The sequence below is a fragment of the Eutrema salsugineum genome, unplaced genomic scaffold (assembly GCF_000478725.1).
Source record: "Eutrema salsugineum unplaced genomic scaffold, Eutsalg1_0 scaffold_17, whole genome shotgun sequence".
In the NCBI taxonomy this organism is placed as follows: domain Eukaryota; kingdom Viridiplantae; phylum Streptophyta; class Magnoliopsida; order Brassicales; family Brassicaceae; genus Eutrema; species Eutrema salsugineum.
In genome coordinates this window covers 2570683-2591714 of record NW_006256852.1, presented here as the reverse complement: position 1 = coordinate 2591714, position 21032 = coordinate 2570683, and the positions used below count along the sequence as shown (strand labels likewise).

The 21032-nt window shown below is 31.4% G+C and overlaps 2 protein-coding genes across 2 annotated transcripts; one reads left to right on the top strand and one right to left on the bottom strand.

The window, feature by feature from the left end:
* Positions 1 to 11712: 11712 nt before the first annotated feature.
* On the top strand, positions 11713 to 13880 carry LOC18020499 (putative pumilio homolog 13). Its single transcript, XM_024157407.1, has 5 exons — positions 11713 to 12488; positions 12604 to 12766; positions 13172 to 13335; positions 13432 to 13690; positions 13776 to 13880. The coding sequence occupies exons 1-5, from the start codon at positions 11713 to 11715 to the stop codon at positions 13878 to 13880; spliced, it is 1467 nt and encodes a 488-aa protein (XP_024013175.1).
* A 3400-nt stretch (positions 13881 to 17280) lies between these two features.
* LOC112087491 lies at positions 17281 to 18508 on the bottom strand. Its single transcript, XM_024157406.1, has 6 exons — positions 18386 to 18508; positions 18030 to 18294; positions 17806 to 17905; positions 17599 to 17729; positions 17426 to 17516; positions 17281 to 17344 (listed from the first exon to the last, which is right to left on the bottom strand). The coding sequence occupies exons 1-6, from the start codon at positions 18506 to 18508 to the stop codon at positions 17281 to 17283; spliced, it is 774 nt and encodes a 257-aa protein (XP_024013174.1).
* Positions 18509 to 21032: the final 2524 nt, after the last annotated feature.

Genomic DNA, 21032 nt, shown 5'->3' with positions numbered 1-21032 from the left:
CTAGGGTTTTATTATAATTTTGGCTTTTTTTAATTAGAAATTTGACATTTTGGTTTTATTTCATAAATATACGCACACGTAAATACAACAGAATAAAATTTCTCTAGAATCTTCGAGAATCATTAAAACTGAATATATAATTCATTTGCTACAATTACTGGATACTTATTCGTATAAATATTACGATTGTAATATATATATCACGATATTTATTTAACTATATCGTGATATATATACATTTTATTAATTTTGATACTTATAACCAACAAAAAAAAACAGACAGAGTTTAGATTTATATGAATCGGGTCGCAATAAAATCAATTTTCAGAGTCACGACAGTTTCCAGGACGTTATTTAGATGTGTTCAAGGATAAACCTAAATCCCAAAACAACGCTTTAAAAGGTCTATTGATTATAACCCATCTATCATATCTAAAAGTACAATAAACGAATTATCGGTATCATAGACAAACGTCATAACAAATTAACTATCGACATAATACCAAACTTGATAACCATAACTAAAACAAATGCGATAAAAAAATGATCTACAGATAGGATGTGAATATGCGATACACGCGACGATTGTAAACATAAAATTGAATATAAATAAATCATTGTTAAAAAAGGAAGAACAACTATTTATAACAAAATATTAAACTCTTTCAAATTAAATAACAATTAAGAAAGCATAAAATCTAAATCAATAATATTCTAAATAGAAAAAGGCTCTAACAAAACTCGAATCATAAAAATGTATAAGATAATATAATAGCAACCTCATTATCACTAAACATCCTATGACATAGAATTCTTCTTCCTTCTAGATCCAGACGTTTTGACAGGAGTAGCAATGACGTCAGGATCCTCACGATCTTTTTTCGAACTCACAGGAGCTGTTTTCTCGATAGAAACATCTGTATTTAGTTTAGCAATGTCATCAGGAGCATCACAGTCACTTTTAGAAGATGCAGGTACAATCTTCTCGATAGAAGCTTCTGCATTTACATTAACACTGACATGAGGATCATCACAATCACTTTTAGAACAGGCAGGCAGAATTTTCTCGATATGTGCTCCTCTATCTTCACCAACAAAGGTTTCCAAAAGCGGAGGCTTAAAAAAAACATAGCAAATAAAAAATCCGTTATGCATAGTTACATATCCAAATATCCAGACAAAATAAGAATCGAAAGCATACCTCAGAATAGACCTGACTACAGAACGTCTGAATCATATAGTCATCAGATGTAAACCGGTTAACCGAAAACGAAGTCTTAACCTTTTTGACATTATCTTCCGTTATAACAACCTTAAAAAAGAACTCTTTTCCTTTTAGATCACGCAGTGATTGAGGCAGTTCAGACGAATTATCCTACAAAATATATTGAAAGTATTTTAATTGAGTTATATAATCATAATGCTTATCAAATAAAACTATAGGTGTACCCCAACAGATTCTTCGAAAACTTCCTCGGCAGTCTTCTTAAACAATTTTTGAGCAATTTTGTCGAACATGACAAAGACTGTCGTCCCTCCAAAACCATCGTCCACGTTCAACAACAGAAAGAAACTATAAAAGAATGATTAGACAATTAGTTTTATAAATATAAAAAATATACGACATAATGATTATAAAGGTGTGTGGACGCCGAATCCAAAGAATAGAGATTTGACTACCTAGCAACAACTTCAGACTCAGAAACATTACTATTGCAATTAATGCATTTCCAAGACGGCGGCGAAGGAGCATGGTCTCTCTCGGGGATAGGATGAACCTTTTTTCACACTTCTTGCATGCTATGTAATACCACGAATTACTATTGGCAACCGAGCGTATGGTCGCCAATGTCACATACTTACCAACCTGCTTATTCGAAACAATCAACGACAACCATCGATATAAAAAAAAATTTATAAACAAAAATGACAGAGTATCGCATATTCACATACCGTATCGATCAAATGTATAGAACTTAACTTTCGCCTAATATTAGTTCCCAAAAATTCATTGTTTAATGAATCTTTAGAATCTACACCCGAATCATCTTCGTTAGGAATGAGAATATACTTATCTTGAGGCAACCTTAACGGAAAAAATACAAAAACTAATTATAGTAGAACGAACATATGTACAAATAAAACCGTACTGTAATTTCATTGAATGGATTCTTACTCAGATCGGAATTTCGCCACCAGAGGACACACTGGATCAAACAAAATCTGAGTTATATTAAAAGCATTTGAGACGCTCATCTCACCTAAAAAGTGTAAATAAATCGGTGTTTCAGAAATACATATAATTTATGACAAAATTTTTCATAATCGTCGCTAAAATTGAATAAGTATAAATCATTAAATAATATACCTCAATAGTTTTTGATACATGCAAGCGTTATAATAACCACAACGACGGATGCGCAATTACGTTTAACGTAATCAGCAACTTCTTTTACGTAATCAGCCCAAAGAGTACACGGTAATTGTAGATCGCTGTTAAATTAATACATGATCATGAGTTAAATCATATAACTAAAAATAACACAAAATAAAATAAAATATTAAATTAGAACTAAGTATGTTACCTCTCATCTCTAAGATAAATCCTAAGTCTAGAACGACGTTTTCTTTGAGCCATGACGTCCTCAACATGACCAACTCTTAAGATTTGTCCGACCACGTCTTAGCGTTTGTAATAAAGTAACACGAAACAAAAGAACCAAAACAATTAGCCAACAGCTATCTAATGCAAAAAAGTGTTTAATACCGTGTCATAAAAAATGGTAAATAAACTATGCGTCTCAGATTAGATATGGTACCGATCAAATAGCCATTGTCCAAATCAGTTGATAAAATATCTGTAAAACTTTTCATATATTTCTTGGGAACCTCTTGAGGAAAATCCAAGCATCCAGAGACAGTAGTAGTTGCATAGAACACTATCTTGAAAGGTGTTCGTGTAGCTCGATACTCAGAATTATACTCAACAACCTTAAAAGTATTGATAAGCACCGATCTCCCCTCGACCAAATCTTTACGACAAGATTTAGCGAAAAATCTTTCAACAGTTGCTTGTATCCTATCACCCTAAGTTCCAAAGGACAATAAAAAAAAACTAACCAACAAATAATTGGCTAACCGTGATATTCCCAAATTACAGCACTAACCTCTTGATCAACCAAAACCATCTCAAGTGAACACCCCCCTCTGCCTTTGAATCCATCCCAAACCTTGAGGATATTAACTTTGATAACAAAGTTATCAGAGCCAGGACGTAAATCCCTAACGAAAACATTAGATGCTGATTTTCTTTTAAAAATCGACATAGCTTAGACCACACGATATTGTAACAAAGAAGAAAAATTGGGAGAAACCAAGACGAAGAATGAGTCTCTATATATAGAATAGGAGACATGATATATATATATATATATATATATATGTGTAAATTAGACTTAATTCAGATATGATTTACTACTATTTAGAATATACATATATCGCAACAAAAGGTAAAGACGATAAAATCTTCTAATTTTCTTTATTTTGAAAATGTTAAAAACGATAAAATCTTCTAATTCTCTATATACAAAAAAAAATAATACTCAGATAATATCAATTTATATATACTTTAACGGAAAATTAACAGAATGAAGTTAAATTCAATTTTTAAAATGGCAAACAATACAGTAACTGTATATACAAAGTAGAAAATATATTTAATAAATAAGTAATTAGCGATTTAAGTAAACAATTTAAGGAATTCTTCCTAAACGATGTGTTTAAGCTACCAAAAACGATAATACATACCAATAATTAAGCGTAACAATAAATTAGATAAAATGAGATCAATCAAAATATCTTTACCGTTTATCATTTGTATAATTTATCCTCCGTATATAATATTTACAATTCTTAAACAATATATTGCATGAAAGAATAATTATTAGCCTAAATATAAAATGAAAAATTTCTATAATATATTGTAACAATCGCGCACATACGCAGAGATATATAAGATAATTCATATGAGAAGAAAATGACAATAACAAACTAAAAAACTGCAATGTAGTTTTACACGATATAAAAAAATGTATAGGCTGGTATTCCAAGATTTATGTATTCGTGAAATGGAAATCAATATTGATCGGTTGACACCAATGCCTCCCGGAGACGTACCACTTCAGGAATAGCTGGTGCCAACATTATCCGTGTGTAATTAGGAGCGGCTACAGCCATCCAATTACCTTATGATCACAAAAAAAAACAATCGAAATAATTAATAACTTAACAAACACTTTTAATTTTTATCTAGTTATATCTATATTTGAAAAAGTATCATGAATTTCAGCCTTAGAATACCTCGGATGATATCAACTTTTGCAGACAAAACGATATATATTATCATATCATCATCACAATGCGTCAAACCATCGAGAAAATCTCGACCAAAATTGCCAACCAAACGACATGGTAGACGACATCCTCTAATAATTATAAAATAAAACAATCAGCAGAAAATTGGTTGTAAGTAAGTAGCTTTGAATTCTAAACTGTATGATAGTACACAATACCTCTGATTCTCCAATTCGATATATATCTCGTTTATCATGTAGCTTTCAAAAGGATATTGTGGATCAACGTAGTTTCCAACAGTCATAACACGTCCAATTAGATCTTAACGCAAAAAACATAAAAAGGCAAGTCAACACTATAACGATTTACAACTTACAAAACATAATATGTGTCATATCACAAGAACATACATAATACACACAGCTTACCCACACAACTGTTAACGACGCAGGATCCATCTATTATATACTCGAACTCAGTAAAAGAAAAGCAACGATATGAGTTATCCATCACAAATACACCGACTGACGTTTACAGTTTACAAAACACCAAAAGAATGAGAAACAACTCTATATATACGCCGAATCATATCTCAAAATATGTATTTATTTTATTTTATTTTTATAAAATTTAAGCAACGATAAGATTACGGAAAAGCGAAATAATATTGTGTTATAATTAAACTTTATTATTATAACAAAATTGATATATATAATTATTATAATATCATTTATTATATATTGCTTTTATTAAAATAAGAAATAAGTATGCCACAATAAAGAAACTAAAAAGAAAATATGATAAATAACTATTGTCTCCTGATAATCAACCAACGAACCCTAATGCATATGGTATGCACTTCTAAACGAAGGATACACGACTCCACCAACAGTCCTAATATCATCAAAACTACATGGATCCCTAACTATGTCCAATAAGAGCCTCAGATAATACTCTTCTCCGTATTCTGTCGGCGATTCGTCCACAACACACGCACCAGAATTTCCCTTTAGTCTTGGCCTCCATGTCCTATTTTTACGATCCCATACAAACATAGAAGGAATCTCCGAGTATAAAAGATTCCTCGCCTCTGGATAAGACTGATTACACCTAAACCAAGCAAGGAATGTAGGTTTTCTAGCAGGAACACATCTATCTAAATTATTAGAAAACGCAATATTTTCCCCAGGGAGATGAAACAGCATAACTTGCCAATTAACATGTGGTCGCCTGTGAGCACCTAGACATGGACAATAGAAAAACAATCATATATACAATAACAACAATCAATCAAATACCGTAAAGAAAACTAACGATTATTGACGTCTCTAAAAACGTAATACAAAACTCATTTACCAAACGCTTCCATCGAAGAACCCGAATGCAAACAATTCTAACAATGCAGACTAGTAACTCGCGAAGTCGCGATAGACGCATATATATACCTATACCGAAATATATGCCTATATATAGAGATATAAGAATTATGTGGTTTACGCGTTATTTATTTTTTTCTAGGGTTTCTTAAAATGTTTTCCTTTATTTACATTTTATACATTTTAACGAATATACTTTTTCACAGAACTTTTTACCTTTCAACTACTGAGTTTTTCCTTTTTAATAAGTAATTAAATAATCAATTATACATCTTGTGTCTGATAAAAGAAACACCATGATTTTCATAACTGCTAAATGGAAAAAAACTAAAAGTTGTGATATAATCGGGGATATCTTCGAATCCTCTAAAATATTTATAAATTTGAGTTACTTGGAGTCCAAGAAATCAATAAAAACACGCGTTATTTATGTGAATATATAACTTATATTATTTTCTCCGCTTTCCATATTTCAATATCAAACAACAATAATAATGACATTAAAAAATATATTTACTAATTAAAATAAAAAGGTCTGAAGAATAAAGAATAATTAAACTATAATTTGTATACATGGTAAATAGTTTTTAAAAATGATATATGCATATCTGAATAAGATGCATCATAACACTATTCAATGTAGAAGTCCCACAATACCATGCGTGCATGGCCTCTTACGCGGATATCTGCAGTGTTATAAAAAAGATTTGAGAGAGAGAATGCGACCACGAGTTAATACGAAAAAGTCAAATACAATCATTAAGTATTAAAAACTCACTGTTCCAAAAACTCATCTAACTCAGAAATACAGGGATTGAGTTCGAACTTAGTAGGAGAAGTGGAAGATATAGTGATCTTGCCTATGTTTATAAAACACATATAGAGTCAAAACAATAAAAAAGAACGAATATTGAGAATATAAATTAGTATACTAAAAATACTTCCAAAATAATCAATAACCGCCCATCTAAGCACACACACAATGATATCTTGATCACAGCGTCTCCAAGATGCATAAAAGTTTTTAGCCATCTCACCGGACAATTCACAACTCAAATCAACACCACTAAATTAAAACACGTCACACATAATCAGTTGGATAGAATAAATAAAACGACAATATACAGTTTAAAACATCCAGCAGACAGTACCGTTTATCCCTAAGACAGAATGTGACGGTTGAATATGAATCCCATATCTCGGAATCACATATATCATTCATGGACTGCCATATGAAGGAACAGAATGCTCTCCAGTCAGTAAACCACACCACGTCCCAGATCGACTTACATTTAAGACCCGACCTATCAAATCTTCATAAACAACAAAAACTAAACCATGTTAACATCAGCAACATAATAATAACGAAATTCAATAACTAAATCGAAAATAAACACACCAACTAAATAGTCATCATCATGGACACGATTCAATATCCTTTGAAAATCAACGAAGTCAAAATAAGCATTTTCACATCTACGTGAAGTCTTGTCAATGATAGTTGATGGTAGGAACAATATTTTGTATTCATGAGAAGTCGGTCTACAACTATCCTCACAATCGATAACAGAAAAACGACTGATAATAATCCAACTACCAACATCTATGCGAGACAATGCGACACCGATCTCACCATCCCTAACAGCGGCCTGAATTTTAACACCCTGTGAATAAAACAGTCAATTAGACACCAACAAAAATTTAGAATATTATTGTGTAATAGTACAATAAATACCTGTTCATCCGACAATATGAGCTCCATGGAAGAATGTTTTGAAATTAGCATATGCGTCCACGTCTGTAAAACCTTAACAAAGATAGTACAACCATCTTTGGAAGGACTCAAATGTGACACACACCTTCCAAAACACATTGAACCAAGAGAAACTGTATAAGTACACACCGAATTCTGGTGTCCAGATATACTAATATTATTTTCGATGAGTATATCACTCAGTTTTACGTTTCGCTGATCTTCACTATCATCGTCAATCTCAGTCTCATCATCCAACATAACATCTTCATCACCATCTTCATCATCATCAGTTGAATCAGCATCGTCATCATCTTCATCTTCGTCATCACCGCTATCACCTTCTGAGTTATCACTTGAACCATCAGATCCTTCACAAGACTCATTGTCGTCAATAAAATCATCTTCAGAATCGTATTCATCTGTTTGGTCCATATCATCAATATCATCACGAGTCTCTGAATCAGATCCCATATAATCCTCAAAACCATAATCATCATCAGTACCACGACCAGATAACACCTCGGTATCATCAGAGTCACTATCTTCTGCATAGATAAATATATGAAAAAACGGCGTAATTAGTATTCTTTAAAAAAAAAACGGTATTCAAAACAAAAAACAAAGAATTGAAACCATTAGATTCTTTATTCATAACCCAAGCATTCCTCGCAAAATCTCATATAAAGGTCTTCTGAGCAAGATCGCTCGTATTAACACGATCAGAACCTAAATGCACAAAACAAACATTAGAACAAACATAAATACGTATAAAATTTAATATACACCATTAACAAAAGTATATTACATGAAGAGCAGAAATACCTCCTTTGATAAAAAAACTTGTGATCAAGAATAGATATATAATACGCAGAGTCAATATCTACATAAAAATTGAACACGTCCGTAGATTAATATATAATAAAGGTATGTATCTGAAAGACTAAGATATAGCACTACAAAATGTATAAAACTGTAAGATTAATAGACAGGACTACCTTCGATAACAGGATTATATGTCCGCAAGGTCCATTCGTCGATAGCAGAACCCATAAGTAACTTGCATGGATAACCTACAAATACAAAACAACTACTAATAAGTATTATAACTTGCATGAATAACCTAAAGAGGTACAACAACCTTTTTTTGTTGTGATATCCACGAAAACGTATGGAGTTACGTAACGATAATCAGTCATCTCTTTGTGATCCATATTCTGACGATGCGATTTCAACACAGACCTTAACCCGCGAGCATAAGCCTGGTTATCAAAACCTATAGTCGAATAAATTTTTAGAATTCGTTAAAAAATTTGAAAGCATATATTCTATTATTAAATTTGATAATAGTTAGATATATACCCGAAGCAGTAGACGGAACTCCCCAAGTGATGATGTCTTTAGATGGATGATCAAAGTTGTACTTAGACGAACACATAGTTAAGTTTGCATACAAATAGACAAACATGATGAATCTTTTCTAAAGAGATCCAAAAAGTTAATGCTATTATAAAAACCCTAGCAAAATAAATACGGAACTCTAATAGAAAAACTAATGCGTAAATTATGAGACGTTTGATTGAAAACGCTCATATTTATACGTCTAAACAACCTAGGGTTTATTATTGTTAAAAATACGAAAAGGTAATTATTGTTCTGTATACGATATTATCTTCCCATGAATTTCGTAGTTATTAATTATAAAAATGTAAAGATTCCATTCTAGATAATAACAAAGGAAATTATGACATATTTCCTTTTATAAAATATTTAATAAATAAAAAATATTTCCAAACATCGAATTGTAACTAAAATCTAAAAATTAAAAACAAAAAATAAACTAACCACAAGATTCTAACCCGTGAGCATTCGATAAATGGACAAAACACCTAACCAACACAGCTACCATCTCATTCAGCACAAACAACATATTAGAAGGTATCTATAATATTTCTGTATTTGAAAATTGGGCCAAGTTATTCGAGAGAAAATGTTATGGCCCATGGCTTTTTTTATCTCAATTATAGAAGTTTTCCATTTTTAAAACAACTAATATCAATTTTAATAATTAAAAATTAGTTAATTCAACCAATCAAATTATAACGATTATCAACCAATCAAATCATCAGAATTTCATTAATCATAACAACACAAAAATTTGTGCGTTAAACCACAGCCCAATTCACTTCACAAATACTATAATAGATTTATTGCTCGATAGTCTTTCAATTTTATATTTTAAAAGATAAGCCGAATCTCCCGTTTATTTCTATTTACAAATTTTTACTGTAGCAACTTTAATTATAACAATAAGTTTATAACGTAAAACCATATTTTGCCCCAAAAAAGATAAAACATATTAGTTTTAATTATTTTTGAAATATTTTTTTAAATTTCGTGGATAATAAGCATGTTTGACGCGTGTCGAATTTTATTTAAAAATAGAAAATTTATGTATATAGAATAAAATCTAGAGATAGCAAAACAAATTTTAATTCTAAAAGAAACATATTCTGACCTGTGGGTTAACCAGTAACCTGCATGGGTCTAACACCAATATAACTCGTGGCTTTGTAGCTTCCAAAACATTACTCTAATCAATCCTCTAGCGATATAACCGGCAAGTTTCACTATATCGAGGGTTGTGCTTACCGGTAAAAGAAAAGGTAGTGGCCTTAATCCCTTTATATCATCGTGATTTTGGAGGCTCCTTCATAAAATTTTGATGTTTGTTCGGTTGGTACGTAACTTCAGTTTCTCATTTCAATTCATAAGGTTCCAACATTTCGGAGATTCTTTTCATAATTTTTACATATATTGGATTTTCGCTCATTTTCTGGAGATAATTTAGTTGGGCATTAGTTTTTGTCTTCTCAACATTTTTTATCTTTCTTTGATTGAATGTTTGATTGAATGTTAAATTTGTTGATTACTCCAAAAATATCTACAAATGGTAATAAGGAAGAGTACTAAAAAAACTCAGCAAAACAATCAAAATATAACAAAAACAGAGTCACTATCACGAAGATACTGCAAACCATTTCTGAAAAATACTATGAACTGAATTGTTTGTCGAGTAGTTAGCGAGCGTTTCGTATGAGCGTTTCTATAGCCTGAACCAGTTCTGTTACAGAGTTAGAGTCCGTGTTATGGATTTTTGAGTTGCTTTTTTTTTTGAGACACAATAAAAAAAAAGAATACAGTAAAATCTCTATAAATTAATATTTAATAAATTAATAATTATTATAAATTAATAAATTTTATTAATCTCAAATCAGACCAATATAAAAATCCACCAAATTCGATAAGATAATAAGATAATAAGATAATATTTTTTTAAAAAATTCTTATGTAAATATATGATCCCAACAAAAATATAAATTAATAATTATATACATTTATGCAAATATATATAAATATAATATTTTAAATATGATTACTATATTAATAATTATTTTATTACGATAGTTATGATTGCATAATTTACATTACGAGATTTGTTAAAATTTTAAAATATAATATTATTTAAAAAAATTTAAAAAATTATAGAAGAATTTTTTTTCTTTTATAAATAAATTAATATCACAAAAAATTAATAAAATATTATTATTTCGATATTATTAATTTATAAAATGTTTCGAAACTTTTTATTACTGTCATTATCAAATGAAAAATAAAATAAAATAATAACAGATTAGATTAAATCAAATATTGAATATTCGGTTAAGATTTTGATTTCAATAGATAATGATCGAAAAGTAAAATACAAGAAAATCTTTTATTACGTCGATATAAAACATATTTTTTTTTAATGTCACATAACCAATAAGAAGTTTACTAGTGTGGTCCACGCGATTCTTTCGTTTGAAGTGCACTGCGACTTTGACTGTACGAGTCGTATTGGAATATTTTTGTGATTATTTAATGTGCATGGCAAAAAGAAAAAAAAAATTAGCAGAAGAAAGAAGTGAAAGAAAGAAAGAAGAAATATATTGGGCAATACATAGAGAAGATTTTCAGATTTTCTTAAAACGTATCTAATCTCTTAAAATTTCCTTGTTTAAGCTTATCTCTTCAATTAAATCTCTCTTATTTACCTTAAGCACGTTTTTCTCCATTAATTACCTAAAATCTTTTCTTTTCCTTTTTATATATCTCCCTAAAATCTCCAGAGAAGAGTTAATTAAGGTCTCTCTTTTTTCTTCTCTCTTCAGCTTCTTTCCTTTAGCTATGGAGTCGCATCTGATCAACAAAAACGGCGACCACGACGCGACGGAGGAGAATCCGGTGAATCATCAACGATTTGAGTCTCAGTCGCAATCTCCTCCGCTTCAACCGGAAAGCCGTCACAGAGTCGTCGACGAACAGAGTCTATTTCGCTTCCCGAATGGTGTTGATCTGCAAACCCTAGCATCTTCTTTGGGTAACCTCTCTGTTCGCGATCCAACTGTTCGTCAGCAGAATCCTTCACTTTGGAGCAATGGATCGTCGTCGTCTTCACCGATCAATGGCGGTGGTTCTGCTGGTGGTGGTGGTGGTTATTGGCCTCGTTCTCCTCCGTATCCTCACCGTGAAACAGATTCGCAACAGTTGATGATGAGTGAATACTTGCAGACACTATCGATTCAGAACGATTATGTTAATGGAGGATCCTTGAATGGTTTCTTAAGTGGAGGAGATCTGCGAGAGGTTCCTTATCTCTCAAGGAACCGTTTCTTGGATCAGAGCCGTCACCACAATGGCTTTGGCTCGATTGTTTCGCTCGCTAAAGAACGAGATTCAAGCAACGAGTTGCAAAAGAAGATCTGTGTTGGTTCCAAGGAGACGATTGATATTGTTTTCAACGAAGTCGTCTTCCACACTTGTGAGCTGATGGTGGACCCTTTTGGCCACCACGTATTTCAGAGGCTGATGGAGAGATGCAGCAATGAACAAATCAGCCAGGTGCTTGATTTGGTCACTCAGCACCGGCCTCGGTTTGTAACCGTATGCACTGATCCTATCGGGTACACAGTCTTTTGATTCTTGACTTCTTGTGTTCTACTTTTCATGATTCGTGATTTGGTTCTTGATTTGTATACGGGTATTGTTTTATTTGTGTCCTTGTTTTGGAGATATCAGAACCCGAGCGATGCAATCCCTGATGAAGTGTCTATGTACCGAGGATCAAATCTTGAGCATCGTGGGAGCTGTAAGCATGGCAGCACTTACACTCACAAGGAGCAACAATGCCAAACATGTGATTCTGCTATGCTTTAACGAGTTTTCTCCATCGCAGAATCGGGTATGTACTCTGCTTCTGTTTTTGAAGTATACTGTTACTTAACATTGTTGGTTCGAAGTATTATGGGATATGAAAACTTTCTGCTGAATCTTTGCTTCTGGTCATGGAGTCAATTTTGTAAATTCTCAAACTTGACTTTCTTATACCATAGAATATACTGTAGCAACTCAAAGTAGATGAATCAAAATTGATGTTTCAGTGAGCTTTGTGTCAGTTGTTTTAATTTTGCTCTTCATCTGCTATAGAACTCATGACTGAAAGTCTGAAACGTATCTCTAGAGTCTATATGGTATGTTTTGTAGCAGTTCTAACATCTGTAAATTTCTTGCCTTGTGGTACAAGAAAAATGAGCCATGATAGACCCTGAATGGTCACCCTTTCTTCTATCCCCTGTGTTGTTTACAGATTCTTCTTGAGGTTATCGCTCGGAATTGTTACCCGATAGCAATTGATCAACATGGCTGCTGCATGCTTCAGCAATGTCTTGACATTAATTGTAATGTGCTAAAGCAACGTTTGATTCGCGAGATAATTGCTAACTCGTTGAGACTCTGCGTGAACTGCTACGGGTAAACACGATGATGAATGCTATACACAACCTATCATATTTATATCTCATATATATATAGATCGACTTTTGTTTACTCACAATGTTGTCCTTTCAGGAACTACGTGGTGCAGTATGTAGTGGAGCTAGAAAATCCAAGTGTGACAATTCAGCTCGTGAGGCACCTTGTTGGGAGCTATGCATACCTCTCCCGCAACAAATATGGAAGTCATGCTGTGCAGAAGCTCTTGAATATACAGTATATCGACACTAGTAGAGTGATTTTATTCGACTTGCTAAGTGATAGAGATATTGATACACTTCTTACAGACCCGTTTGGAAACTATGTCATTCAAACCGCATGGGCTGTGTGTAAGGTAACGAATATTAATGCAGTACATTGTTTAATGCTGCGTAGAGATAATGCGCAAGATCATGAGAATCTTTGTTTTGTGTTTGCAGGACTATAATTTGCGAAGCATCTTGGTGGAGCATATACGGCTTAACAAACCATTGATGAGGTGCAACAGGTTTGGGAATAAAATTCTGGAGAAACTCAGTCTCTAGAGCCAAATGGTAAAAAGAAAGAAAGAAAGAAGGAAGGATGTTGCTTGTGGCTTTTGTTTTTGGTATCGATTTCAGGTTTTGTTGTGTCACTGGTTAGGATTTGATTTAGTCATGTTTGATTTTTAGGTGAGGGTTTTGTTGTTTGTAAAATCAAAGGACAATATTGTCCTCACCAAAAAAAAACCGTCTGTCTTGTCTTGAGAGATTTATGTTTTTGTGTTGTGTTCTGAGCGATTCTCTATGTAAAAGACCCCGACTGTTTCAAAATTTTAGATGCAACTGTTTGTTGTCTCTTTTTGTTCAACTTATTTCTTCCATTTTTGTTTTGGGTTCATGCATAAGTTTGGTCAAAGCCATTAATTCATGATTAGTTCTTCTGAACCGGTCAGAAATAATTGTTGGAGAGTAGATTTTTTTTCAAAACTAAACTCAATGAAAGTTCAAAACTAAGTGACATAGTCACATAGTATATCAAACCCATTTGTGATAAACTTTGTGATAAACTGGATCACCTGACACTTTAATTTCTTAGACAAAAACTATGTCGGATAGCATTTTAGTAGAAAACATTAGCAAAATAGCACTTTTACAAAAGTCTTATGGAATCTAATTCTTTTGGCGTTGAAATGATCATCTTACCGCATCCCTTACTGTTCTGTGTAATGGTACACTATCATACTCATCGTGTTTTACATGAGTGAAATAGTCATGAACAGTAAAATCAGTGTTAAATCTGCAAAGCTTCTTAAAAAGGCTAAAAACGAACGCATATGTAACTTAAGTGCTATCCTATGCAAATGCCTATATTTTAATAATATCATGGGCTTATAAATGTTGCACTTCAGTATAAATACACTTCACTCTCGTTTTGATAGCACCCCGCAGCCATGAGTTGTGCACTTAGCTCTTTTCGGGCCAAATTGTTTTACTAAAATGAGTTATCTAATTGGTCAAAACTGAGCCGATTTTTAGATATAATTCACCGACTGGTTTAATAAATCGGTCTAGACGGTCAAAAGTCGAAAACCCGCCTAAACTAGCCGATTGGCCCAAAATCGCGGTGGCTTTCCTCCGCATAGCAACTAAGCGGGCGGCTAGGTAGCCGATTTTTTGAACAGATTGTAATTTTGTAATCATGATTCATGAGAATAATTACGACCAATAACTTAAACCTCATAAACAAAACCCAACAACGATTTTTTAATTTTAAATATAAGATTACTAGATTTAGACCCGTGCTGTGCACGAGAAGTTTTTTTTTTATAAAGATTTCAAGTTTGGAGAGCAGATACAATTTAAATTTTTCTTTGTGTGTATGTTAATAGTTAGGTTATAAAAACAATTTTATATATTTGTCGCATTACTTGAATGTATATTAACTTGGTATGGTATTGGTTATTTATAATTGAGGATGATATTATTTAAATTTTCAATGTTGTCTACATAATATAAACGTATATAGTATTAGACGAATATATATACATATATATATTGTAATGAGCAAACATCTATAGAGAATAATGAAAGCAATCTTTCTTATTAATAAATCCTGAATTTGACATAAGTTCATAGAATTAAAACGTTGACTACTTCATTTGGTCACCTTTGTAGCTAAACGACATGAATAGTTGAACCTCCAACCATAATTAATAGGTGAATATGATATATGAGATTAGTCTTTAATCTCAATGTCATTGTTCTCCGTCTTATTGGATTTGAAGTACCTAAATAATTATATATAGATATGTTATTACTGGCATTTAGAATAATATCAAATATTTATATAGTACTTACTTATCTTTGAACTTGTCAACTTCAACACTATGGGGATCAAAAAGAAACCTTGACATCCCTCTTGTATCTGAAATAGTCAATGACCCTAAAACATAGATTTTACGTATAACTAATATTTGATCTGACCATAATAACTACTGTTATCATGATTAAATGTTAAGAACTTAGTTAGAAATAAACCATTGTTGTAAGCTATATGCCAGTCTGTCAATACACATGTTATATTAGAACCACATGCAGACCACAATTGTGATTGAAAATCATCAGCCAAGTTACCATAAGCAACACAACTAATTTCAACATTCCTACAATATATTAACAAAATATATTGTTATCTTAATAACATACAATTAAATGGGTAACGATTCAAATACTTACTTGAGATTTCTCAACGTAAATCGTAGTCGACTATAGTATCTACGAAAATCACAATCTAGTCCGTAATCCTTAATCCTTGTAAGTCGTCCAACGTGGACAACAGCACCAAATAAATCTAATATCACATAAAGTATCAAAAGATATTTAAAAGATTTTAAATTGAAAATCAATGAGAATTGTATAAGACAAATACCAATAAGATACTTATGATCAATAGTCCCATCCAAAATATCCTCAAACTCTGAGAAAGACATAAATTGAGTATCGGTGGGGATTTCATATAGCCTTTTGACAGTAGTGTTCTGAAGTAGAAAAATCCTCCATTTATGATGAATTGTTTTCTGAAACCAAAATGAATCATTTACAACAAAATCATGTAGAGTATTCCATTGTCCTTCTTGCAAAGCTTGATCATAATACGAAACCAACACAAGATTAGTCATCGAAGCTTGAATCTTGCATCCTTGAAAAGTTCAGTATAAATATATTTAGATGTTTATGAATAATAATACTACTATGAAATAAATAACAATAACTTACTTCTTCATCCACCAGAATAAATTCCAAACCTTCAATTCCTTGTGGACCAAGAGTATCCCATTTTTTTAAAACCAATATTTTGATTTTCCAGTCCGATCTCCATGATTGCAAATCGGAAATTCGGTGATAGAGTTCCATGGTGAAAGGGTACGATGTGGTATCTAGGTTTTAGACAACTGCAAAATCCAATATAAATAGGAGACTTTAGGTTTATAGTAATACAGTTAGATTAATATGTCTAATGGAAACCGAATATCTCGAATGAATATTTTCTAAGATCAGGAATCTATATTTATAGTTTCAAATTTAGAAACTAAAAATCCATTAATAAATTCATATATTATCTTTGATTAAATCTAAGTGGTTTTTTATTTATTGATGATATGATAGTACTATTTATATAGAAGTACAACGATATATATACACTGTGTAATATAACAGAATAAAACTTGTTTATGTTGGTTGCATGTCTATTTTAAATTTCTACTACTCATCAGCGAATAAAAAGACAAAATATATGACTAACAAATAATGCAAAAAATTAATATCCAAATAATACACTTTATTGAAATTAAATTAAATATGGTAGGAAGAGAAACAAAGTATTTATTAAAACAAACTTAGGAGAACACCACTCATAACAAAATAAAAAATAGAATATAAAATATAAGATAGCATAAAATAAGTCTTAATCCTTTCTTCCTTGAGAACTTGAAGCACTCACGTATACTTCCGTTATCTTCTTTGCAAGCCTGAGAATAATATTTTTCATGTAATTAGTCAGTAAAAAAAATCATAATCTAAAACTATTGAATGTTAATAACGATTATTACTTGATCCCAAAGCCTTTGACTTCATCCAATGGCGGGGCAATAGCAAAACGTGAAAACAATCCCTCCTTGTAATTTTCAATTGTCATTTCATCTAATATATAAATAATATAAGGGAATCAAGTTTTGACTATGTATAAGGTTGTCTTATAAATATGAAAATCATATAAACGCACCAATGTTTTTCTTAACCAACCAATCAGTTAAGACACAAATAGCAAATGGACTCTTCCCTACAGGACCTTTGCATTTCCCTTCTATCTCGTAAGCCAAGTCATCATGTGCAACACAGTTAAGAGTACAATTCCTACACATTATAATTATTATGATTATATTGTATCTCAAATAATGATATAAAAACATGAAACCATTATATTACTTACTCCAGGTCTTTAATTCGGAATCTCAGTGTTGGAACACTTTTGTCATCGGGATAAACAACTGTTACCATATTGTCGACATGATCCAGAACACCAATCAAATCTGCTTTAAAAAATATTGTAGTACCACAACTGATCAATATTACACAATTAATCATACAATACTATAATCGATAACACTAACATAGTTAAATACATAATTAATAAAGATAAATGTTAATACTTACCAACTGGGTAGAAGTGGCTGTAAGGCTTATTGTAAACACGGCTGAAATCAACAAAACGAAGGAAAGGATCTCCAGTCAAAGGTTGGATGGAACTGACCTTAGTTTCACCATCTAAAATTATTTGCTTAACGTGTCTTGTAGTCCGTTCTTCCCACTTAAAAGGAATTAGTTTGAATTTGGATAACTGCACCCAATTTCCTTCTTGCAAAACGTATTCGAAATAGGATAGATTGAGGTTACCAACGTATGCAGAAATTCTGCAACCCTGTTAGGGTAATTGATATAAAACATTAGTAGCAAAACGATATGAAGTACTAATAATATAAGACATTGATAGAGATGAGTATCAAACTTACATTCTCATCAAACAATATGAAATTCATCACACGAAGACCGTCAGCATCAAAGGCCCCCCATCTCTTTAAAATCTTCACCTTAATTGTCCAACCATCCTCCCAAGATTGTAACTCATGCACCATTTGGTATTCACACATTTTCTTTGAGGTTTCGATTAAAGATGAATAAAATGGTTTGCAGCAAAGGTTTATATAGGAGTATGTTAGTAAATTAAGGATATGACGTCCCAAAATTATTTGAGTATATACGACGAATTGTAAAACAATTTGCAACAGTCAGTGATTTAAGGAATATGTATCTTGTTAGTTATATCTTAGATGGCATAAATTACGATTCTCTATATTGTTTAAGAATATTTCCATAGTTTTGTTGAGGTAGTTACGATACATTTAACAGATTATAGAATTAAATATTAACGTATATTTTGTGCAACTTCAAATAAGTAATATGACAAATATATGGAAGTCGTATTCGTAATTTTTTATTAAAATGATTTGTTACGTATATATTCATTATATGTGTTATCTCGCGTAAATAAGGAAAGATGATTATAGAATATGTAATCAAATATTAACAATGATTAATTTAAGGAATGCTACCCTAAACATAAAGTTTCTAATAATATTACTATCATATCTAAATTCTTCCGGAAATCTAGTCATTATATTTTCCAAATGCTGAAATATAAGGAGACAAACAATTGGAGATATAGCACAGCATAAGTATCTTTGTTTACGTAAAGACCAAGTAAGAACAAATAACAAACGTTAAAATTATTAGTATATTATCAAATATCTCCATTAATTATTTAACATAATAATTTAATATAAATCCATTATTAACTAACTTATTAATTCTTTTTGTGGTTACAACGTAAGTACTAAAATTAAATTGAATAAAAAATTTGTTAATAAAGTAAAATTATAAATGAACGATTGTATTCGATTATAAGATCATTTAGTTCGCATAAATTGTAATCTTTTGCAAATCATAATAGTTATGATAACATAAAATATATTTTAAATAGTTATAATAAAAAAGGTAATAGTTCAAAGTGTAACTTCAAAAAAATCCGAGAAAAAAATCATAAGTCTTAACATTCAACAAAGAAGGAGGACATCACTCCTTTTGATTACTGATATGAAATTAAAGATAGTTAAGAAAGAGAAGTTCAGGATTTGATGAAATCAAATTACACATCTCTTGTTCCAGAAGATGAAGCATTGTGGGCCGAATCCCTTAGCTTTTGCCAAATCCTGAACAAATACATAAAATAAAAATAAGTAAGGATAACTAAAATAAATTTAAAATTGAAAACGTGATTAGTAAGGTAAGGGAAAATATTACTTGGCACGGAGATCGTTTACTTCATCAATATCTGGATGAACCAAGAAACGTGAGAGCTTTCCTTCTTCAAAATCAGTGATCGTAATTTCATCTATATATATTAAAAAAAAGTTATAAGGAATAAAACAATTTGATTAAAAAATAAAATATCAAAGCAACAATAAATACATAATGGCTACTTACTCTCATTTTTCTTAAAAACACAATCAGTCAATATGGGATATGGTCCTTTAAGTAATTCGCAGTTTGATTTTTCCTTGATATCATAAGCCAAATCACCATGTGCGACACAGTTCAGTGTGTTACCCCTAGAGATAAAGAAAAATTCTTACTAAATAGAAATTTCTATAATCACAAAATCAAATAAAACATAGTAGAAGGCATTACTCTATATAACTGATACGAAAATGTAGGGTTGGAACACTGTTCTCATCATTGAAATCTTCAACAACATTGCCAATCTCCTTATCAAAAATACCCATTAAATCTGAATAAAATCCCAATAATCAATGCATGTCTATATAACATAACTTTATTTTATTTGGTTTTGAATACATGAAAAACAAAAAGAGACGTATGCATTTTATACAAAAACAGAATATTATTAAAAGGAAACATACCGATCGGGTAGTAGTGAGAAGGACAGTTGTAAACACTTGGAAAATCAACGATTTTGATGAAAAGATCCTGGCTCAAAGGTCTGATATAATTCACCTTTGAACTCTGATTGAGAATGATCTTGTAAGCATGATTTGTGGTTCTTTCATTCCAACCGGAGTTAACCAAGCGAAACTGTGAAAGTCGAAGCCAAAAACCTTCTTGGAAAACCCTCTTGTAGTAAGAGAGTTTGAAGTCGTTAACCATAGCAGCAACTCGAGATCCCTAGCACAAATTATAATATTTATTTAAATAAACAACAATTAACAACCAAAATATAAATGAATTCTTTGGACAATAACGAATCTTACTATTTCATCAACCAAGATGAAATACATTCCTTCATGGCCTTCTGAATCAACCGTATCCCATCTCTTGAGTACCTTCACTTTGATTGTCTGTTTGAACTCCTCCCATGGTGTGAGATCTTTAACCATTGAATAGTCGGCCATTTTTTGATGCAGATATATTGATGATTTTTTTTTAAGGTTTTCTCTTTGTTAAGGATGAAGTTATGGACGACTAAAGGTACAATATATATATAGAAGATGTAGAAAATTTATTGAGTAAGATCGCGATGGTTGGAATAAAATTTAATTGCAATAAAATACAAAAATGGAAGATTTCTTTTGTTAAAAAAAG

Coding starts and splice junctions, on each gene's coding strand:
- LOC18020499 (XM_024157407.1), top strand. CDS start 11,713: ATGGAGTCGCATCTGATCAACAAAAACGGCGACCACGACGCGACGGAG. Junction 13,336..13,431: donor CTCTGCGTGAACTGCTACGG/GTAAACACGATG, acceptor TTGTCCTTTCAG/GAACTACGTGGTGCAGTATG. Junction 13,691..13,775: donor CCGCATGGGCTGTGTGTAAG/GTAACGAATATT, acceptor TTGTGTTTGCAG/GACTATAATTTGCGAAGCAT.
- LOC112087491 (XM_024157406.1), bottom strand. CDS start 18,508: ATGGTGCATGAGTTACAATCTTGGGAGGATGGTTGGACAATTAAGGTG. Junction 18,295..18,385: donor TCATATTGTTTGATGAGAAT/GTAAGTTTGATA, acceptor TTACCCTAACAG/GGTTGCAGAATTTCTGCATA. Junction 17,906..18,029: donor CAGCCACTTCTACCCAGTTG/GTAAGTATTAAC, acceptor TTTTTAAAGCAG/ATTTGATTGGTGTTCTGGAT.